The 24,224-nt window shown below is 43.9% G+C and overlaps 1 protein-coding gene and 1 long non-coding RNA gene across 3 annotated transcripts in view; one reads left to right on the top strand and one right to left on the bottom strand.

Moving 5' to 3' along the window:
- The window catches only part of ANKRD31 (ankyrin repeat domain 31), a 98,837-nt gene extending 82,640 nt beyond the window's left edge, over positions 1-16,197 (top strand). Inside the window, 4 exon segments of the mRNA XM_084833466.1 lie at positions 4,479-4,619; positions 7,516-7,609; positions 9,627-9,812; positions 13,617-16,197. Coding sequence (XP_084689592.1) covers positions 4,479-4,619; positions 7,516-7,609; positions 9,627-9,812; positions 13,617-13,768 — 573 coding nt within the window. The 3' untranslated portion in view covers positions 13,769-16,197.
- The window catches only part of LOC146352202 (uncharacterized), a 33,264-nt gene continuing 10,417 nt past the window's right edge, over positions 1,378-24,224 (bottom strand). Inside the window, exon 3 of one of the 2 annotated variants that reach the window (XR_014787627.1) lies at positions 1,378-1,710. This is a non-coding gene — a long non-coding RNA (uncharacterized LOC146352202). The remainder of the gene's footprint in view (positions 1,711-24,224) is intronic. The other variant, XR_014787626.1, reaches the window with a different exon arrangement.

Genomic DNA, 24,224 nt, shown 5'->3' on the forward strand with positions numbered 1-24,224 from the left:
CAGATGGTTTACATCCTGTTAAACCAATTAATCATATAATTCTTTGTATATTAAATTTTGTTGGCTGATTTCAAGTTTTCTGTTTGTTGTTAACATTAGTTGTCATTGCTAATAGCAAAAATAATACTTGAGTAGTCCCTTGTGCTGCACAATTAAAGGCTCCGAGGATTTATAATTAAATGTGATTCATAGGGGGACAAGATCAAGTTCTTTAGGTTGAAACTTATAGAATCATTGGGTTGGAAGGGGCCTACAAGACTATCGAGTCCAGCCCCCTGCTCAAAGCAGGAAGCCTGATTCCCAGGCGGTCTCCTATCCAAGTACTAACCAGGGCTGACCCTGCTTAGCTTCTAAGATCTCATGGAGTTTAATGGGGTTACTGTCTGGTAAGTTAACACAGAAGGCTTGATTGTGCTCTTGGATGCATAAAAGTATGTCTAAATCATTTGGTAATCATTCATTTTGCTTGCTCCATTTCTTCATTGAAAAAAATAGGCTTAACACCTGGTTAGGGTTGTAGCATTAAAAAAAGTATTCAGGAGTGGTTCACCATTTTTTGATATACTTGTTGGCCTCTTTCTGTCTCCACCCTGTTCCAAAAGTGGAAGCACAGCACTATGGTGGCTGTAAGTGCTCCCTCCCAAAGCATTAACAGAAATGAGAGGGTACAAACTGAGACTGGCTGTTCCAAAGCATAATGCTGTGTTTCTCCAACCAGGGAATCACTGTTCTGCAATGGTGGCTGTGTTCTAGCTCAATGTCAGAAAAAGTGTGTTGCAATACACAGATGCAACAGTTGCACAATATTCATTGCTTGCTAATCTCTCTCTCTCTCTCTCTCTCTCTCTCTCTCTCTCACTATGGTAGCTACACTTCTCTCTTTCTTCTGGCCCTCCATTTGCAGGCAGGGGAGAATATTTCACCTCTATGGTGGCAGCACATGTATAGCAGCTAGTTTCCTACTCAGCTGCTTACCTGGGGACAGTTTCTACTTATTGTCGTGAGTAGGTGAGAGGCAAATTGCAAAGGAGCAGCCCTCTTCTACTGACAAAGTGGAAAAGGGTGTTTGTAAGCCTGTGGGTCAAAGTATTACCACACTTGCTTGCAACACATCCACACAGTACTCTGTGTTTAAGGAATAAACTATTCTGGAATTCTAATGACTGAAGAGAATTTAGCTCAAATGTGCTAGGAAAACCATTTTCCACTGCTACTCTGGCTCTATTCTGCTGGAGGACAGGCTACTACTGCCTGTTCATAGAGCTGGCCCAGAAATGAGCACTAAACAAAACACAAGGGAGTCAAGTGTGAGTAACTTCAGATCATTTAGGTAGTGGAGTGCCTGTATAATGTATTTGGGAGAGTAACAAAGATAAGAGCTTTTTCAGAAATGGAATTTTATTGAGAAAATATAACAAAACAGCATATGAATGGTTAACTGTTACATGCTATCCCAGAGAGAGGAGGGAGAAGAGGGGGACAAGAAGTGATGCAGCTGCAGTGAGACTTCATGGTGATTTTCTTCAGCTTGCCAACAAAGGAAGCAAGAATGGACACCCAGGCAGGAATTCAGGAAGAAGACTTGTGAATATCAGAGGGGGAACTGAGACTCATTGAATTCAAGGAGATGTCCCAAAACAAAGTATACATTTGGGTGTCCAAAGATTAACAAAAGAGTAGGATGGACCTAGAAGGACTATTGTCTTGTTCCTGCAAAAGAAAAGAAGGGGTCTAGGGTTAAGGAGGAATTTGAAGTAGTTTTAGGAAAGACACTGGAAATTTGATAGGTAAAACAGTGCTGCTTTGATTAGATTAGGCATGGAGGAAGGTTGGGCATTGATGTGGCTGAGTGGAGACACTCCCTTGTACATTTCAGTAGAGATTTTCAGTGGGAACACCGTGTACCTTGTTCTATTTTGCTGGAGCTTTAGGGTGCAATCCTATTGCGATTCCTGTCAGCCTCCAATCCCCTCACCCCGCTCTGCATTTTAACTAGATGGGCATTTTTGCCTATCAAGCTGAGGTGTCAGGGAGGGGAAGGAAAAGAGGCTGGGGTGGCCTCTGGATATGGCGTAAGGTAGTCTCCTGCCCACTGGCACACCTCATTTCCCTTCCCTCCAAGGTCATGTTTGTGACCTCATACAGGCAGCTAGTGCAATTCTTTCCACGCTGGGGGCAGGGAGCTTGGACTCTTGGGTCTGAGGTTGGAGTGCTGACTCTGACCTCAGATCCAGGGATCTGAAATATCCTATGCCCCCCCCCCCCGATGTTGTCTAGGCACCATAGGATTGCTCTCCCTATAACTCATATTTTCCAGACAAAATAAAACCTTTGGAGCCAAAGTACTTGTGGTATAAGAGTGCTGTCCAGCAACAGTAGGGCTTTCTTCACACAGAGCTTTTATCCTGCGATTGAAATTGCTCCTTCGTGGAAGTTTGAGGGCTCTTTTCATGATGCCATGAACCTCCAAGGCATCTCCTGCACTAAATGCCCTTTGTTCCATTTTTAAATAGATCGCAGATAATGAGCTATCGAATTACCCCACTGTGATCTTACCTTGCTACGCTGGTCACCATTTGCATGGCTGCCAAGCCATGATAGGCTATGTAAGTATTTACGTAGCCTATCACGACAAAAGGCAGCCACGCAAATGGCGGCCGCTATGCCATTTGCGTGGCTGCCTTGCTTCGTGATAGGCTACGTAAAAACTTACATAGCCTATCACGGCAAAGAGCAGGGGCGCAAATGGCATACTGGCTGCCATTTGTGCCCCTGCTCCTTGCCGTATAGGCTACGTAAGTATTTACATAACCTATCGTGAAGTAAGGCAGCCACGCAAATGGCGGCCGCTATGACGGCCTCCATTTGCGGCCACAGCAGCCCAGCCAGGAGACCAGCTGGAGATGCTGCCACCGCATCCGGAGCTGCCGCATCCGCTGCCAGGTACGCTCCGTCCCGGGGGGATTCTGCGGGGTGGCAGGGGGGAGGCCGTTCTGCCACGGATTCCGGGGGACTCACTGGAGTCCATGGCGGAATTCTCTGACATCCCTAGTATTATTATTATTAGCCTGGCACTAAAACGAATACGAAGTGAGCCTCTCTGGGTGAGAAGTAGGTGAGCCTCCCTGGGTGAGAACATTCCACTCCTCCAGCTCAGTGGTAGAACACTTGCTTTGCATGTAGAAGGTCGCAGTTTCAAACTCCAGCATCTGCAGATAGGGCTAGAAAATTCCTGCCTGAAACCCTGGAGAGCTGCTGCCAGTCAATGTCAATATTACTGGGCTAGATGGACCATCATGGCTTCTCCCCCCACCCTTGTGCATGATGTGCACACGCCCATCATTTGCATAATTACTCCTACTGCAAGTTGTGGGTTGTGGGGTGGGTATGAAGTCACCCTCGTCACGCTGCGTTTGGATGCCATGCTGTTGCGTGGGTAATTATGCAAACGACAGGCAGACGTGCAGAAAGCCCAGAGGCAGGGAGAGAAGTCATGATGGCTTCTTTTACCCTTGTGATAGTCCAAACACCCCTAGACTCTGCTCTGTGCACAAGGGGGAAAGGTTGTAGGCTGTATGGGTCCTGTGAACCATAGTGTATGCTTCCAAGAAGGAAGGAAGGTGGCTTGAGTGAGAGGGCCTTCTCTGTGAAATGTAGGAAACTGCTTTATACAGAGTCAGACTACAGGGGCAGAAGCCACAATGGCTTCTTACATCCCTGTGATCATCGAAACCCGGGCTCTGTGTTGTTTTCCTCACAGTCCCTATATTCCAATACTTAGGTGGGCTGGCAAAGTATAAAGGTTGCAAATGGGCTCAAGTGAGCATTCCAGTCTATTTTACTTAGAGTGCAATCCTATGGCCGCTAGTCAGTTCCCTGGGAACCGAACTCCACCCCCTCCTGCGCTGCCTCGCAGGCAGCGTGGCACGGCCCTGCACTCCGCGCTCGGAAGAAGAGTGCAGAGCAGCAAAAACGGGGCATTCCTGGGGGCGTGTCAGGGTGGGGAAGTCGGAATGCCAGTATGACACATCCTGCGTGCTGTCCGGCTCCCACTTCCTATGCTCCGAGGTCCCACAGCTAGACAGCTGAAATCGGCTGTCTAGCCGTAAATGCTGGGTGGCTGAAGCACAGAGGGGATGATTCCCTCCATGCTTCTCCTGCCCTGCTCTTGATAGACAGTCACCTTTGAGTTCAGAGGCGGTTGCCTATCTCAATAGGATTGCGCCCTTACAGGCCAAAGTTGTAAAGTTGTGCGAGAGATTTTGGAACTTGTGTTTCATCTTTCAACTGCCATAAGATTATTTTCATTTGCTGTTGATGAATGCACTTAATACCAACGGTGCTAGTTTCCTTTTTAAAAAGGTATTGGTCCTAAACAATATAATTTTTTAAAACCTGAAATGCTTGCACATTTTTCTTCAAATTTGGGGGATTATAATTCTGAATGGTTTTCTGTTTGTTTCTTCTTTAAAATTTAGGATTCCAAACACAAAGCCAGCCTTTTGGGAAATGGCAAAATCAGAACTGGCAACAACTCGGTTTACCAGAATCCAGCTCAGTGGATTAAAGCACTGTTAGGAAACGACATTACTGTCAGCTGGAAATACGTATGCAATAAGGTAGGCTCACTGTTATTCTTAACTAGCAAATGTACCTGGTTTCACAGGGGTTGGAATAGCGTGAAGTCTTTAAACAAGGTTACTCAGCTGCCAGAGTTGGGCACATTGTCCTTACCCTGTCTGAGTGAAGCCATGGCCACTGGCACCCCTAAGCACAGCACCTGTCATGGTGCACCCCTATAGCTCTCTGAGGGAGGGTCTACCCATTCCAGTACCCTGAGGGCCATATAACTCTGTCTCTCAGACCACCCTCACAGCCCCCACCCCAATTTCAAATTATACTACGCAGCTATATGCTGGTTAGGGAAGTCTGCCACCTGGTGACTGAAGGTGGTACCACAGGCTACAAACACAATTTAGGGTACAATCCTATGCATGTTTAGACAGATAAAAGGCCTACAACTCCCAGCATTCCCCAGCCAGCGCTGCTGCTGGTAGTTGTAGGATTTTCTCTGTCTAAACATGCATAGGACTGAGCCCTAAATCAATTAAAATTAACTAATGTGCTTGAAAAACCAGAGTTAAGAACATAAGAAGAGCCATGCTGGATCAGACCAAGGATACATCTAGATTCTAGTCCAACATTCTGTTCACACAGTGGCCAACCAGCTGTCGATGGGAAACCCACAAGCAGGACATGAGTGCAACAGCACCCTCCCACCCATGTTCCCCAGCAACTGGTGTACATAGGCATACGGTCTCTGATTCCTGGAGGTAGCAGAGAGCCATCAGGACTAGTAGCCTTTGATAGCTATGTCTTGTGGCTGCAAATTTCATAGTTTCACTATGCACTGCATGAAGAAGTACTGTTATCTGTCTTGAATCTCACACCAATCAGCTTCATGGGATGACTCTGAGTTTTAGTACTGCAAGAGAGGGAGAAAAATGTCTCCCTATCCACATTCTCCACACCAGGCATAATTAGTTGCTGTTAGCTACAAACATACGAGGGCAATGTATGTTTTCCCCTGCTAATACCAACTCCAGGGTATATGATTCAGACTGGGGACCTGCAGTGCAGGATGGAAAGTGTAAGACACCCCCATGCCCCATCTAAATCAGCCCCCTCCCACTGTGGTTGCTTTTAGAAGAAGAAAATTGCATTGAGAGATCCAGTCAAGGATTTCCGTGTAACATCAGTTTCAAAGCTGGTGGACTGCACTCCACAGATTCAAACAGACTCTGCTTCCAAACAAACATACATGTTTTATTTAAACAAATGCTCCTATTCAGAGCTCTCTTGGGCTGTGGCCACTCTCTCCTCAGGCCAGAAGAAGTGTTTCCCTTAACTAGTTCTTGGTTCCTCCCAAGAAGTTCAACCCATTCAGGCTGAATCCATCAGTTCTTTCATATTGTTACAATGTCAAGTTAGGCTTAGGTTCTAAGATTTCACCAGGCGCTACCAATACAATTTTAAGCCTGGCTTTGCAGCCATAAGGGCTACTAATTTTGCTTAATTTTTACTACTTAATTTTGCTTAATTTTCACCTACTTTCAAATTCTGCACTTGCCCTACACTTCTGTGGCATTGCAGAATGTATCTAAACCTACATAAAGGCCACACTAAGCCTCACCTAATCTCTCTAGCCCAGAGCAGCCATCCCCAGCCTGGCACCCTCCAGATGCCCCACAACTCCCATCATCCCTGACCATTGGCCATGCAGGTTGAGATGGGAGTTTTAGTCCAAAACACCTGGAGAGACCCAGGTTGGAGAAGGCTGGCCTATAGGCTGTAGAGCAGGGCCATTGCCAACCTTCCTCATTTAGGTGGGCTCACCTTCAGGAGCCACCTGGGGAAGGAGAGGGATGAGGCTTTTAAGGGCTACTGAGGAAGGAACCCAGGAAGCAATATCCAGAGGAGCCAGGGACTAAGGCAAGGGGTCCTGGTAGAATAGGTAGAATGGAAGGATTGACTGGAAAGCAAGTTGTAGGGGAAGGGTGGAACAAATGGGGTCAGATATAAGAGACAAGGGACTGGCAGGAAGTGAGGAGGAGGAGGGGGAAAAGGCTGTGCCGGAGGAGTGGAAAGCAAAACAGATGGGCCAAGAGCTACTGAGATGTGTGGAGGAGGAGTGCAGAGGCTACAGCGAGTTGAGTGCTGGCCAAGAACTGGCTGGTAGCAAGAGGACTTGCAGCAATAACTGTATCCCAGATGGGAACCATTGCTGGAACAAAATGACATAGAATTGCAAGAAACCAGGGCTCCCCTAGCTCAGGCCTTAAGGGGAATGATAACATTCAGAGCCTTAGGAAGAGAGGTTAGCTGGCTGGTAGAGTGGAGTCAAACACCAGGGTCTGATACTGTAACAGCACCACATTTGTTGCACCAAAAGGACCTGTGTAGCAGAGGTTTGCCTGAGCAGAAGCAGGCAGGAAGGCATGGAGATGTATGACAGTGGGGCTGCTAAATTTCAGATGGGGCTTCAAAGAATGGATTGGAAAATGTGAAATCAAAAAACTTTATAGATTTGTCACCAAACTCAAATCTGTATGTATATTTTAGTGTCTATGAATTGTTAGTATTAGAAAAGATACTCAACTTACACAATTATTTTTAACTTAAGAAGCACTAAAATGCTCCACTGCTGATTTTTTTTTAAGCCACAAGAATATTTCCTATTCCTAATACACAAGCCCAATTTTTTTAAAAATTGCACTTCTCAAATCATAAAATAAAGTCTATTTTTTAAAAGTTCTTAAGCGAGCAAAAAATACTGCAGAGCATACTTGTAGTAGTGTGTAGTTTCCTTTGGCTTTTTATATTCTTATACTCTGTATTCAGGAAATGTGCAAAGCAGATCTGTAACTTTGACAGAGGCCCTGTGTTTCTTGATTCATCCTAAAAAGTGAAGTAAATAACATCTTCAGTGACTAATATATATTTGTTTATATATAGGTCACATATCGTGGAACTCTGTTATCAAAAATTATTGCTGAAGTTCATGTTCCGAAGGAACCAGAATCACTGCTGCAACAAAAAAAGCTATTTGGTATGTGCTGACTGAAGTGTGATTACCACTTTGATGAAAATGTCAAAAGGGGTTTTTAAAAAGCGGGGGAGGCACCCTTGACTTCTCCTCAACATATTTACTTCCTTTTATCACAAATAGTGGATATAAAAGCATTAGTTACTAGAGCTGTGTGTGTGGCTTTGGGTATTCAGATATAGTGCTTCAAACTTGCTCACAAGACAGGTGTCTTAATTTGGGAATGTTATGGCAGCAGCAGACAGCCTGGTGCCCTCCAAATCTTGGGAAGGATGAGAACTTGGAAGAAGAAATTCGTTGGGCCAGCACCAGGATTGGGAGGGCCCTCGGCTTGCTGCCATGAGCCTGCATGATGATCCTGCACTGACTGGGTTCTTGCATTGATACCCACTCATGCAGCAGGAGTTCCCACCAGCCTCTTCCTTCTCAGGGTGTGCAGATGAGCAGGCTTGCCTGGCAGCAGTCATGCAGCCTCCACCAGCCTCTTCCTCCTCTGGGCAGGCTGCTGCAGCAGCGTAATCGGTTGGAAGAAGGGAGCTAAGTGGGTGCTTGGCTCCTGTTGGGGCTGACACCCACTATTTTTCATGCCCTACAGTGCGGTACTCGGTGCTGGGCATTACTTTGTGGGGAATAAGTGAGCACTTCGTTCACTTCTTCCAGCCATTTATGCCACTGCAGCAGCCTGCCTGTCCAGAGGAGGAGGTTGGCTGCAGCTGCATAAGGGCCGCCATTGTTGCTACTGGGAAAGCAAGCTAGCCAGAGAAGTGGGAGGCTGTTGCGGCTGCCGTAGCGGTGGAGCTTGTGGACCGTCCTGAGGGCTCAGGCCATTGGCAACTACTTGACATTGCCAACCCTTGGCTCCGGGCCTGTGCTGGGGCCAGTACCGAAATACCAGTTATAATTCTCAGTGCCATCCTAGGTATGTCTACTCAGATGTAAATCCCATTGTGTTCAGTAGGGCTTACTGCCAGGTAAGCATGCCTAGAATTGCAACCTCAAATTCTTATAGTTTCTATTTTCCTGTTTTTCAGGCGTTGGAAAACTTTGGAACAGAAAATATGTGCAGCAATCCTAACTCAGTATAAAATGAAACTTTTGCATATTGTCTTTTATTTATTACTATAAAGTATACGGTACAATAAAATCCTCTATCTATAACCAGCCATTAAAACCAAATGAAAATTCTTACACTGATTTTCCTTAGCCAACCTTGTATTTTCTTCCTATCCCTATCTGTAACCCCTTCCTTCCACTGAAGGGTCAAAATGATTCTGTTTCGAACCTTCAGTATTCTATTCAGTATTCTCTAAGCACACCTTATCTTGGTCATCAGTGTTTCAACCATCAGACCATTCCCAGCTATGTCTTCCCAGCCATTCCTCTCCTATTCCTAACCTGAGGAAATTCTCTGTCTCCCTTCCTAATATAGCCCTTTGTCTTGGCTTACACATCCCTTCACACAGGGACAAAACCATCTCTTTTTCATCCATCCATTAGGAACAAGCGGTCAGGCCTAGGCTTAGCTTTGCAACAGGCTGCAGCGGAGCCTGGGTCTGACATAAACAGTTAGGTGCTGGACCAGAGACAGAAGATATGGTCATGGACAGGCTGGAGGTCTGATACCAGTTCAAGCAAACAGGAACCAAGGGCCAGAGGCAGGAACATATGGAAATGGAAGGGCTGGAGGTCAGATACCGGATCAAGCAAGGCAGGCAAGGGCATCTGTGATTCAACACAGTACAATAAAATGCTTGAACTGAAGAGATGACTTGGAATAAAAGGTTTTTGTAGGGCCTGGTGTGTTTCCATTGGCTTTTAAAGTCAGCTGACCTTTTTCAGGCTGTGGGGTCAGCTGATAGCACTCCAGGCCAGTATTGTAGCCTAGAGGGTATTCTTGATTCACAGAGCCTGACCCCGCACTGGCTGAGGAATCAGGCACAGGAGGTAGCGTGTATTGGAGGTCCTGGTTCAAGACTTCCCCTGGTGCCTTAAACAAATATATTTTGACCTTTACAACCAGGGAGAAACTCTACAGGTTGGGATCACAGCCAAGGTGTTGAATATTGCTGTTTTAGTCATAAGATTTCCTGCCAAGATGTAGACAATATGCAGCCAGAAGTTGTATCTTTTTCTCAAGAGGAAATGGACGTTTCCACATCTCCTGAAATAGAAAGTGAGGAAACACCCTCCATAGTCAGCATCATAAGTAAGTTTTTGGGTTTTTTTAATTAAATATCTCTTGAAGAGCAAGCATGTCCCATTTCTGTGTCTCTGTTATGATTTTTGTTGGGAATATATCATCCTCCCTCTTTGCAATCAACACCACAGAATGTCAATGCTTCAGGCTATTACTTTATTTTGCTAAAAACTAGCCTTTCTACAAATGCAGATTCAAGGAAGCTCTCAGGCTGCCCCAGGCCCTAAACAACTAATCTGCGATCTCTAATCAGAGAAGATGAACCGGAGGGTAGTGAATTTGCCCACAGTTTGCCCGTGAACCTCATGGCACATGCTTCGCAGTGATGCCCCTCCCTTAGGGCTGCTCCCTCCTATGCTGGCTTCTAAGAGCAGCTATCCTGGTGGAGTGTCTGAGCCCTGTCCCTAACGTTTCCTGCTTTGCCTGGTGGAGTGTCTGAGCCCTGTCCCTAACGTTTCCTGCTTTGCTTTGCAATGCGCCCTAGCATCTCTCAAGTCACGCCCCTCTTCCTCCTCCTCCTCGGAAACTTGAGTTTTCACTGTGGAGGGAGGAGGCAGCGACTCAGCCTGGGCCATCTGTTTGTCAAGGCCTTCGGAGGAATCTCAGCGTCTTGGGGCTCTAGAGAAGGTTCCTCCCTTGGGCTTTGATCCAGCTGTTCCAACTCTTATTCAGAATCAGAACTGTCAGACATCTCAAGCAGCTTGGACTCATCCCTGACAATTTTGTTGATTTCAATGGGGTTTCAGTCTGCTTAACAGTGCAATCCTGTACATATCTACTGAGATGTAAGTCCCATTGTTTTTAATGGAAAATTGTGGGACTTACTCTCAGGCAAATGTATAGGATAGCAGCCTGTGTTTCTCTGGGTTACGCCTATTGGGCATGATTAAGACGCCCTTAATGCAACTTGTATTTATTCAAGGGTGCTTCCAGATGGACAGCTCCTAGTGCTACCAATCAAAAGACATTGTGCAACTATTCCACTTTTCCCTTTAAATGTTCTGCTGTCTTTCTTAAGTCAGTCTATACCAAATGGTTAAAAACAGATTTTATAAAGCTCTACATTTTGCATTCATCTGATTTGCTATATTATATAATAAAATCTGTGACGCATATATTATGAATATGCACATCCATATTGGATAATCAGGTATGAAAGCCAAAGTCAAAATAGAACATTTAACTATCTGAACATATGGTTGCAAACGGCATCCTCTTAGAGAACGTCTACTCTACCTCTGCAATGAATCTTTCAAAATAAAGCTTATTGCTCTTTAAATAACAAAAACAAGGGGAGTGCATTGGTTGAAGTGTTAAATTGTTTTGCTACTGAAAGACTTAATCAGGATTTAGATTTTAAAATGTGGAGAGCATCTGGATAGTGATACACACACAAAAATCTGTTTTCTCTAAGAATCTTCTTTGGGGCATTATTTTAAAATATGACATCTGTTTGAGCAGAGTTTTCCAGCCTCTTAAAAGCAGCTTCCCATTTTGCTTTTTGTAGAGAGAAGTGTTAACGCTCATTTGTAATGATACATGCAAACATAATGTGAGAGGTCTAAGTGTACATAGAGTTTTCCAAAGAAGATGCTCTTTTAGAAGAACTCTGGAAGCAGATCCAAAGAATCAATTTTTACTTTTTTAAAGTTTTGCTTAGAAGGAAGTTGTTATACTTGTCTTAGATAAATTGCAGTATTTCTACTTATGATGGTGACCAAATGTTCATTTAAAAGAAAAATATCAATGTAATTTTCTTATCGCATATTCTAAAATGGTGTTATAATATAACTGTGAGTGCAATGGGGCTTGAATGTAGGTTCGTATTTGTGTTGATCCTGGGATAATGATTTACTTAGGTCCCAGTCAAACCAGATTCAAGGTTTGCCAAAATAAAACAAAGTCACAGGTGCATCAGATTAACTCTTTATGGATTACACACAGGTGATAACATGGATGCAGAAAGAAATGCAAAGATACCGCACATGTCCCTTTGTCATAGCTGGCTGTGCTCTGGGGTCCCCACAGCACACAGGGCGTCACCCCACAGACCACCAAATTTCTCCAAGCTAGCTATGCATATTTCCCCTTGGAGTGAAATCAAATTGGTTTGCTCTTGGTATGAGCTTATATAGCTCCCTCTCACCTTCCAGGAGGAGCTTGAAGCGTCCAGGTTGGGAGATAACCCCCCCCCTCCGCTTCCTAGGAGAAAGGGCCCCAACATTCCAGCATGAGAGGGAAAGTTTCTCAGCATTTTCAGTGAGACAGGGCAAAACATCCTTATCTTGGAGGAATGACGTAACTTGGCAGAGGCCAAGCAACTGCAAGGTTATTGTGTGGCACAGCGCCTAATTGTGTGCGTGCGACAGATGAAAGGAACAAATCACAGACACCAAGTTAAATAGGTTGTAAAATTGGCCACAACTTTATTAATTTTGAATAGGATTGGTGGAGGCATAGGTTGTGGATCCCACATCAGGTAGCCTGACTGCTGTCTGATTTTCCTTCCCGACCTGCCTGCCATGAGAGTTGGTGATGGGTGGAAGGGCCAGAAGCCCACCATGGCACAGACCGCTAACATGAACCCCTTTCCTCCATCCTGGATGTGGCATGCTTGTAGCCACCATGCTGGCCTGGTCTTGGTGCCAAACCCACCCAGATCCCTTAAGGGAATCCCACCGCAGGGAAGCGCGGAGGCCAATCCCGCTCTCCCTCCCAAATTGATTCAGCCCAATGCCTATCACGCCCCACAAAGTTGTGACATAAACAATACAATTTACCAAGGGAGCACACAAATAGTTCAACTTATTTAGATACGGACTACTCTTGCAATGAGGAAGGTGAAAATCCTGCTCCCCCCTTCTTGCCCATGAGAAGGCAGGTAAAATTCCTTCCCATCCATGTTAACTGGCGACTGACTTCTGTCCACTGCAAGATCTACTATTACCAGGTGTGGGTGGGTGGGGAAGTCGGCAATGGCACCAGCCAACACACGAGGTCCTGCTATTTTATGAGCCCAGGCGGACCAAAGAGGGAACTGCCTGCCACTGTTTGCATTTAGCTCGTCTCCTTGCGGTCACACCCCAGTCGAGACAGCCTTTTGATTGGCTTGGCGCTATCGGGCCACAGGGAGGTGCCGCTGCTGCTGCATGGGCTCTCAGCAGCTCCCTTCCTTTCCAGGACCTGCATGCACTCACAATGGCAGCTCCCCAGTAAGCAGGGAACCCAATTTTGCATTGAAGCTGTAAATTAGCTTGTGTACTTAACTGAAATCTGCCCACTATGTTAGGCTGTACAGGTCTCTATGCACTCAAGCAGCATATACAGGGCTGTGGAAGTTCACACCTGACTCCTCGCCATTCTTCTGAAACCAAACCAAATCCAATACAATATTCTTTGTTCACTGCGTGACTTTAAGCTAATCGCCATATCTAAGGCTAATCTACTTTTCAAAACAATTCAATGTTTTTTACTACTGACTTAAATGGTGTGCACTAAAATTCTGTATAGATTTTCATTTTAACATAATTACTAAATATGAATAGGTATGCATTAATGCATTTCCTTCTGTCTTGAGCATGGTGGAGCTTGCTGGCTAATGGGGACAATAGATGAAGTACAACAAAACTTGTCCAAAGCTACCTGTGTCCAGAACTTAGGGAACCACATTGATCTGTCAAGTGTGGGGCCTGGTCTGATGAGGCCTTCCTAGGAAAGATTCTGGAACTGACTGTAAAGTTGCCTGAAATTTCTCACTGTTCCATCTACTTAATGCTTGATATTTTAATTTAGTATGTTTTGTGTTTCTAACAGATTCTTCCCACCAGATGAATTCCTCAAAAACACCCAGGACATTTCTAGAGTTCAGCAAAATACTGTTAATAAAGGATGAAGAATTTCTACCATGCCATATAATGGAGCAGTACTGGGACGTCTATGCCCATTGTGAAAATTTTGGATTTTAAACAACTAAATCTTTCTTTCTTTCTTTATATGTTAAGAGCAATTTTTAATTTGAGTTAAGGGAAAGGGTTGTTTTGTTTTTGAATTGTGTTCTTGAAACAGATTTTTATTAGTTTCACGTTTAAAACACAAAAGTCTTGCAGAGAGTTATGTCCCAAAAGATGTGAACAGTTTGAGAATTTATAATAGGGGGCTAGGGGAGGAAGAGGACACTGGGTTTTTAACCCAGCATTCCTCAATTTCATACCTTCTAGAAGCATTGGTCTGTAGCTCCCATAATTCTCAGCCACCGTAGCCATTGACTGGCTGGGAATTATGGGAGTTGCAATCTGACACACCTTTACAGTCAGCTGATATAAACCCTACCATGTGACTAGAGTTGCTGTGGGACTTGTCCATAATACAGTTTACTATGCAGCCTTCCAATATTGGACTGAATATGGTGCTCAGTTACGTTCCTTTGTGTATGCATACCCACACTGGCCAGTTACCATGATGTAGACTAGATAGAGCAGTATTTGTTTAAAGACAAAAATAATCAGAATGGCACCTGTTCCTTTTATTGAAGTATAGACTGACGCTTTTCAGGAGACGCAGGTGCTGAGTTGTCTTTGGCTTGTGCTCCAGCATCTAGGTCACAAGAAAAGTTTAGCATGCTTATCTATAGTCATGATTAACAGACCATTGAATCAAACTGTCAGTCCCTGCCCATTTTGATGTTGCAATCCTTTTTAAAGGAAATTGAACAAAGGATTATCCCCAAACAGGGGAGGAGTGCTTTTTTTTTTTTTAATCAGTGCAGGACTCTTTTGGTCTCTTAGATACATCTTTAAAAAAGCAGGCCTTCTGATAATGAACTGAATATAGTGCTCACTTACGTTCTGCTGTGTATACACACCCACACCAGCCAGTAACAGGAAATTAAGTTTATTTACTTATGTGGCTAATGCTTGGCTGGGTTCTTTATTAGTGAAAGTAGTTGTGTAACTCAGTTTACCTCGGAAGCTTTCATTTATAGCAGGGTGAAGCTGTGTTTCAATTTGCTGATTGATATGAGAGTGTGTGTGTAGTGTATGCATGTATGTATGCCATACTTTGCTGTTGCGTAAGGGGGAAAATCTTAAGTGGCTTAAGGGCACAACATTTGCTTTAGAATGGCGTTTCACAACTACTGGCAAGGACATCAGCAATAACTTTTTGCACCTCTACTCGAATCCCATCTGCCTGAACATATGGTACTACAAAGATTCATGGAGTTTGTTTGTTTTTTAAAGCTGACATGCATATTTTTGAAGTAATTTCTTTGTTTTCCTTCCCTACTGAGCTGATGCCAATATTACACTGGTCATGAAATTATGTGCCTGCTGTTTGCTTAACACAGTCATGATTGAAGCCAGTAGAATTTGTATGTCTGAAGGGAAAGGCTTGTGGGAGGGAACATGTGATCCACTCAACTCCTCCCAGTGTCATAGTAAAATTATCACCATCTTTGAACTGGCCCAGTAAGATGTAAAAACATACAAGATGTAGATCGTATTTTCTAACCCAGCTATTTTGAAGTCTGCAAAGGTGGCAGCTTAATGATCAGTGTCATTTTTTAAAATATCCATGAATATTCAAGTGCAAAGAAAAAAATAGGGATATTTTTTCTGGCTCAATAATCTCCTTGAGCTTTTAAATCCAGGAGCTGCTTTACGCTGTGCATTAGCCCCTGGAGGGATTGTATTTGCCATACATTTGAAATATTTCCTGCTTCTTTGCTAGCATATCTATAGTAGAGGTGCCTGCCATCATCAGCACCGAAAGCATTTTTGGACTCTTTCACTCCTTGGATTAAACATTTTAAATACGTTAAGTTGGACTCCTTATTAACTCCAGTTTGTGAAGCAGAATGAGGAATTGCTGACAGCCTGATTCATAGCAGTCTGGCTACTGATTACCTGATTGGAGTGTAAGCTGGTGGGACTGAAGTGACTGATTACTGGTTTAGGCAAAAGGATAATATCAGAAATCATCACAGCAATGAGAGGAAAGTTTGTAGTAAGCACAGTTGTTATGCTTTGTGTTAACACTGTTGGAAACACCTTCTAAAGACTTTCTAAAATGTCAAATGTCAATACTGTCATGAAACTGAAATGCTAAATTAGTTTGATAAATATGGTACTTAAACAGGCTTATTTACTTTACTCTTATTTGCCCTTTCAGGTCCTGTTTAATTACACTTTTCCTCTTTTGGTATAACACATGGAAAGACTCGTTGCAAGGCAACAATAGATCATATTCATGTTTTGCCAGCAGGAGAATACTGTACTGCCTGTGAAATGTACAAAGGGTTTATTTGAACATTAGATTTATTTCACTATTCACTGGAGTGGTTGTTTATGTTGTTTCATTTGATGTAAGACACTTAATAAATTAGTTACATGTCACCTACAAGGCCTTGTAGTAACATTTTGGATTAGCTTTGTTCTTCCAGGAGAACATAAAATCAAGATTTCGAGTGATAAGTAGGAAGTCAAAACATCGGCTTATAAACTGGCTTCTAGGTACTGGAAAAGACAGAGACAATGTGTAAAATATTGTTTCTTCTGTGCTTGATTTACCAAAGTATAAAATCTAGTTTTATTATCTTCCCTTTCTCTTTGGAAGCAGAGAACAAAACTATAACTTTGTGTGAAATTTAGTAGATCTGTACAAGATTCTTAGTGACTGCTACTCTGGTGGGGTTGAAATTCAGGGGTAGAGGCCAGGAGACATGTGGCTGTTTCTTGGTATGCAAAATTCAGATTTTACTATAACTCTCTAAAGGACAAAACAAGGACAAAATGAAAGCACACCGGTGTTCTAAAATACTGGGATTCTTAATGGGCAATAAAATATAGTGAAAAATGATGTGGATGGATATTAAAGCATGAACAGAAGGTAGCGAATGGGCACTGGACTTAAGAGTAGAAAAGCAAGCAATGAAGGCTGAATTCAGTTTCAGTTTAGCTATTTCCCCAACAATTGAGATATCAAACAGCCCTAGGGCCTAGGAAGGGGGAAATATTAGTAAAATGGATTTCCTGTTTTATTTGCAATTTGAGGGATGATCCCCAAAATTGCAAATTGGAAATGAATGAACACAGTAGAAAGATCCCTGCCAAAGGGATTTGTGTCATCAGTTTGGTAATGGTGTGCAGCATGCTTTATGCATGTTTAGTCAGAACTCAGACCCATTGAGTTGAACTGAGTTTACTGTCAGGTGCATATGCATTTGTTTTTGCAGATTTACAGTGTAATCCTGTGTGTGTCTACTCTGAGGTAAATCCCACTGCATTTCAATGGGGCTTACTCCCAGGTAAGTGAGTATAGGATTGGAGCACCAATGGATGGGCCTCTTTACAATTATGTCACAATGAAGGATAATGATCTTCTTTGCAATGATATACCCTGGGGGGTGTCTCCACAACAATGGAAGAAGAAGCCAATGGTGGCTTACCCAGATTTTTCAAGGAGCTGGCTTTGGTCTGTGCAGGGCTCCACGAACAAATGCACTGCACCATTCTAAGTCCCTTCACAGGAACATACTTCCGGGTGGGGTGGGGTGGGATTGGAGTGAACGACATCAGACTGGCAGGGGCTGATCAACCAATGCGAGAGGCTTCCCTGTCCTTCCTTATATCTGACAAACCTGCGAACGATCGAAGCTTCAACATTTCACATTAATTACTCCAAAGCAAACATTAAACACAGGTGCAGCCTTTCTCTCCTGAAGTTCCCAATGCTATGAACAATCAAAGCTTCGCATTAATTACTCCCTTACAACTGAGAAAGCAGCTTCAACATAGTGCTTTAGGAGAGTTAACCCTCTTAATACCCTCTGAAGCACCATGGCTCCAACCAGCCTACTTTCTAATCCCCTTTCTCCTTTTCGCTGAAGCTCCCAATGCTGCAAAGGATCAAAACTGCAAATTAATTACTTCCAAAAAGCAAGGAAGCAAACTTCAAAGACACACAGCTTTGACATTATTTCAATGCGTGGGAATCTCGGTAACTTCTGTAGTGCACATTTCTGGAACAAGCCTCATTGACCACAATGGGACTTACTTCTGAGTAGACACACATATGTTTGTGCTGGGAAAGACAGGGATGGGAAATCAGCCCCCTTTCTAACCCAATGCAGCACAGGGTCAAAGATGTGAATAAGTTACTTCCAAACTGCAATAAACCAAACGGAGAATTGCAGCTTCGAGATACTGCTTTACAGCCTTTAGGGCAGAGCTTTCCAAACTGTGTGCTGCGACACAGTGTGTCACCGGCAGTGTGTGGGTGTGTCACGCGAAATTCAGAAAGTTGTGCAGAAGGGCACCGCGGCGCTCCCTTACTCGCGTTTGCTTCCCTCGGCCCCTCCCCCAGAACTTCCTAAAGCAGCTAATGTTAAAGCAGCTTAGCTGTTAAGGCTTAGCAGCTAAGGCTTAGGTGCTTTAACATTAGCTGCTTTAGGATCATGTGGCATCTTGACATAAGACGCACATGATTGGCGGTGTTGGAGTGGTACGGCGAGGAGTGTGGTAACGCTGGCTGCACAAGGAGTGTGGAGAATTCGAAGTTAGCGGAGCAATTAGTTGAGCAATTTGCAATCAGCTCGGGGCTTCCCCGCATCCTCAGTGCGGCTGCAGGGCAGCGGGGGAGAACAGTGGCCCGCAGGACGCCCCCAGAGCAGGGAGGTCTGCGCCGGGCAGGTGAGGAGCTTTGAGCCTGCGCTCCCCAGAAAGGTAGAGGCGCGGGGCGAAGAGAGGGGAAGGGAGGTGCTGCCCTGGGAGCAGAGCTTGGCTGACACCAGCATGGAGAAGTGGCAGCAGCCATCAGCCCTGTGTGGTTTCAGGCGTGCCCTTCGCAGACTTCTGCACCACGCTACCGCGCGGCCAGGCCAAAGTAACACGCAGGCAGAAACGCTGACTGGGACTGCACTTAGCGGGCTGTCCACCATTTTGGCCAGTCAGAACGGAGCTCAGTGGAGGCCAGAAGCCTCAAAATCAGCGTGCTCCCAATCACCTGGGCGAGTGCAGCTGCAGGCTGTCACCCAGTTAACCTACCTGCTGCTGGCTGAAGGGAGGCCACCCTCCCAAACCCAATGTGGCAAACAGCAAGCCACCCACCATGTGGCACTTATGATTTGATTTCTGCCATTTATTTTCAAAAATGGCAAAGTTAAAGACACTGAAACGTGGAAGCTTAAAAATGCTTGATGATGAAATGCGAGTGTCTTTATCTAATATTCCACCAAATATTGAAAAGCTGTGTTCATCCCATCAACCTCATACATCCCATTACAATGGTAAGTAGTTATTGGTGTTATTCAACTTTTTAAAATTCTTGCACATATTTACATACTGTTACTCATGAATGACAACAATGTATGTTATTATCTTGCAAATCATATATTTTTAAAAATATAAATGAAAGGTATTCATGAGATATGTTGCATCCCCACACATTTCATTATTACAATTTATGTATGTGTCCGTATCTCTTATAACGAGTTAGTTTAACCTCCAGTTTGCTAGTAAAACTGAATTACTGTATCACGAAATGATGCATGTCTAAAAAGTGTGTCACCAAAATGAAAAGTTTGGAAAGCTCTGCTCTAGGAAATTAGTGTTTTAAAATGTGCTATTTCGATTGAGGGGAATCTCTGTAAATTCTGAAGTATACATTCAGGGGACAAGCCTCATGGACCACAATGAGAGTTACTTCTGAGTAGACACTGAATTGATTTGTGCTGGGAAACACAGGGACAGGAAACACCCCTTGACCAGGGTCACAGCTAGCATACCTAAGGTAAATGTGGGGGTTGGGGCACACAGCAACTATATTGTGGAGAACCGGACTTAAAGAAAAGAATAAAACTTAATGTAGTCTCAGGAAATCCGTTTTTTCTGCGAAAAGCTCCAGGGTGGCTGCGGGATGGCCACAACATCATGTGCCCCAAACAACCTCGAAATGGGGCCAGCTCACAGCAAATGGACCATGCAGACACCTGGTCAGCAGCACATTACTTGGATTTGTGTTTGTATATATGGGATTTACAACTAAGTAGTGGATTTAGGAGTGGGTGGTGCATTTACTGTAGAACAATATTTTAACATCCTAATGAAGAAAATTAACATTTCATCCATTTCTATGTTTTGTATATTTTGATATCCACTTAACACTCCTGATATCCATTTAACAGCACAGCTACTCATGAGGGTTGAAGCCAAAACATTTAGCTTAAAATATATTTTTTGAATACTCTGTTGTTAGTCTTCCTGTCTTTCTTTCCTGTCTGTCTGTCTATCACCCACCTAAAGCTTAAAGGAGAAAATGATTGCCATGTGGAACTTTAAGAAGAATCTGGATTGTTGATTACTAAGGGCCATGTTTGAGCAGCCTAAATGTTTTCTTATAATCTGCCTTCGCACACTTACCTGGGAATAAGTTACATTTAAACAAGTGAGACTTATATTGGGGTAAATGCCCATAAATGGGAGGTAAACATGGATCCAATGTCTTCCCTGCAGGAAGGGGAGAAGTGGCTTGAGGGAAGGCATGAGTTTTAGGGCTAAGGCACCTGGTAAGGGAAGGGTTAAGTACTCACATTTCCAGAAAAGAAGCAGATGTCAGGCTGAGGTTGTGTGCGACTGTAGTGTAAAAGTATTGTGGCTCTTGGTAACCATTCCCGTTGAATGCATTCCTGTTGCATCCTCTGGGACTTAATAAAAGTATATCAGTTTCATAGTTTGGGGTCCATACTTTACAAATCCAAAGGGTATTTTCAGAAGTGCTGCTAATTTGATCCAGAACAGTTTGCATATAAATGTTAATGTATTATAGAAAGCTGAAGAACTTAAATCAATAAGGGCCATTTTTAAATCTACGTACAGTCTAGCTATGTGGTTTTTTATACTGGATTTACAGACACTGGGACTGAAGAAGATTCAATTTAAGCATCTTTTGTGACAACAGCCTAACCATAATTAGTCAGGAAACAATGAGCATCAAGGCTGTAGATTCTTGTTTAAGCTTCTGCTCCCTTGTCTACATAACTTTACAGTGACTTGTGGCCTAATCCATTTGTTTACCATTGAATATATACATTGGCGGATATGTACTTATGGCAAGCTGCATGCAGCACAGTTATAAACATATCACTTTGGCATGTTTAGGAGTATGGTTATTGTTTCAAAATGCCTTATCTAGAAGTAATAAAACTTCCATCAATTTCCATAATATCTTCTTTGATAAATAATACTGCACTTCTTTCTTCCAAGTGTATTGCATAGAAATGTGTTCTTTTTTAAAATGTAGGACTGTCAGGGAGAAGCAGAGTAAGGAAAATACAATGTTGTGATAGAAGAGATTCACATTTGCTTTAGAACATGGGTTGGAAACTGCTGGCTGTACCTGGCCTATGGTGCCTTTGGATCTGGCCCACAGCCTCCCCTCTTTGGCCCCACCCCTCATGACGATTAGGCTTACCTCCCAAAGCTCCCATTTGTGTGGATGGGATAGGGATGGCATGGGCACTGGTTGGGGCTTGAAGCTTGGCAATTTCTTGCTGGCTTGGTCCTCCGGAAGCCAGTACATGGATCCCTGCACTTGCCTGACTTGAGCGCGCTGAGCCGGGCAAATGTGTGGCCACCCGTTCCCTCGCTGAGCCACCATTCTGCATAAAAATGGTGGTTCGGCCTTTTTCGTAAAGGGCCATTTATGCAAATAGCAGCCATGAAGCAGCCATTTACGTAACATTATGGGCGAGCACAGTCGGGCAGCCAGTGGAGGCCCTGTGAACAGCGCAGGCTCCGGAGAGTTCACCCATCCCTAGAATGGAAGCCTTTTTCTATGCCTAAGCATGCTGCAAGATATTTTTCCCAAGGGAATGCAGGCTTTACATAAACAAAATTTGCCTTCCCCAATTTAGGACAAGATTATGTAGGCTCACTGCCTGCATTCAGATCAGGGGTGGAGTGGAGGCAGGGACGCAGCACTGGCACTTTTTCATTAGCAGGTACTCTGATGTCATCTGCCACCCCGCTCAGAATTCCCTGTTCCCTCTGAGCTTAGCTGCGATCCTCACCGTAGCTGTGGGGGGAATGAATTTTCCAAGCAACAATATATTGTTCCATGTTGGAATGCAAAGTATTTGGGGTGACTTGGTCTGGAATGGGCAATTAAGACCTATTCGCTTTACCAAAGACGTGCTCCTGGTGATGAAAGCTAGAACTGGTTTGGAGTGACACAGCTGCCTGAAATTTTTGGACTGCCCTTGGAGACTGTCACAATGAGCGCCTGCATTTCCAAATTTACCACTACACCACTGTGTGTGTGTGTGTGTGTGTGTGTGTGTAGTTCAATCCAGCTGTGTGTGTGTACGTTTCTGCTGGAGGGGGAGGGGGGAGATATAATGAAGGAGCTTAGGGAAGGCTAATGGGTAATGTTGGGGTGCTAAGGGAGTGTGCAAGGGGGCTATTTAAATGAGAAGGGATCTGTCCATGAGGGCTGAGTTGAGAGGGTGAAGCTTCCATAGAGTATCATATTTTGAAAACCCAAAACGTGTGTTTGAGTGGGTGAAAAAGATTTTAACACCCCTGCATTTTTTCTCAGACATCCAATTGAAATACCACTGCCTTACTCTCAGCTGCACTGTTTTTGGATCCCAGTTGAAGGCTGTGTATCTTACAAGGTTGTATAATCTTAGAAGGGTGCATGGTTGCGACTGTCACGAAGGGACCCTGCACTTCTGAATTTGCCACTACACTACTGATTCAGATGCAATACTAAGCTGTGGTTTGGTACTACATGAATACACCTCAAGCATTTGCACTACCCTCTCGTCTGGGTCAGTCACATTTACTTAGAACTGCAGTTTGTTCTTATGCCCAAAACAGAACAAACTGCGGTTTGTTTTAACTGCACTTTGTCTGAACAAACTTCAAATCATGGTTTACAATACTGGCTTGTTCAGATAAACCATAAACTTGCTGCAGCTTCTAGTTTGGACATAACAACAAACTACGGTTAGTTGAAAGTAGAAGAGGATGCCTCCAATCTCCTCCTTGTGGACATGCTGGAGGATAAGAAGGGAAGTAAGGAGCAGGCTTGTGTACATAATGCTAAATGATGGTTTAGCATTACATCTGAACAACCACTGTGTGTGAAAGCAAGGCAGAGAAAAGCTTTCGATGGGGATCCTGCTGTGGGGCAGGGAATGAATAACCATTTTTGGTTCCTTCCAGCCCTCTGATTTTCAGTGTGATGCATCTTATTGCTTCCTTTCTCTGAATTGTGGAGTGAAGGGTTCAGATTTGAATAAAATAAGATCAGCCCACTGCAACAACTAAAACATCTCAGCATTAAGATGATATAACAATTAAAAGCAGAATAGTCCCTAAAAGTGGATCATTAAGCATTAAAAGCTTGATTTTTAAAGTCTTAAATAGGGTGCCTAGAAACAAAGGTTCCTGCAAGGACTCCATAGGGAGGATGTTCCAGAGTTTTGGCACCCCCACTGAAAGTCCTCTTATGCTCATTTGTCTGATCTTACATGATGTCACAGAAAGTAAGTCCTCTGAAGCTGATCTTGAAACTTAGAAAGATTCATATAAAAGAAGGCAATTCTAGTCCTAGGCTGTTAAGGGTTTAAAAGTCTGACACAGCCCAGAAACAAATAAATGATTGACACAGCTGAAACAGGATCTCAATTATATGCTCTGATTGTCCGGGCAATTTCTAAGCTGTTTTTAAAAGCAGACCCACATAGAGAATATTGCAGTAGTCCAGCCAGGGGTTAACTAGGGCATGAATGACTGATGCCAGGCCAATATTCTCTAGAAATTCAATAACTAGCAAACCAGCTGAAGCTGGTAAAAAGCACTTCTAGTTTCTGCTGTCACCTGAGAACACCAGCAGTAGCCCCAAGCTGTGGATATGTTCCTTCAACCTAAACAGGTTGTATAACCTCTCCCAGATCACCAGTACCTCTATCTTCTCCAGATCAGAAGATGGAAAAGAAAGAACTATATGGCATCAGCATACTTAGGTCATCTTGGCCCAAATTTCTGCATAAACCCAGACATCTCATGTAGAGCAGGGGTGGGCAACTTGTGGGCCATAGACTGCATGTGGGCTTTGTCCCTTTTTGCCCCCCCTCTCCATCACTGTCGCACCACAGAATTGCCACTGAAGTTTGGTGGTGTATGGTGGTGGTGAGAAATTTTTTCCACTTTGAAACAAGGTGCATGGGGAGTGCATACCTTAATACAAAATCACACTCCCACAGGGCTTCTGCACATCTTGCTTTAAAGGAAAAGTTCACCTTTTTTCTTGCTGAGTTGGCACCAAAACTGTGGCAATGATGGGGGTGGGGGTGCAGACTCCAATAGGTACTTCTGGGGGTTGACAATTAGCTTCTGTGGGGCTTCTGGGATTAGCTTT

Source organism: Heloderma suspectum, chromosome 2 (assembly GCF_057233095.1).
Source record: "Heloderma suspectum isolate Gila_16-S chromosome 2, 16-S_ref, whole genome shotgun sequence".
NCBI lineage: Eukaryota > Metazoa > Chordata > Lepidosauria > Squamata > Helodermatidae > Heloderma > Heloderma suspectum.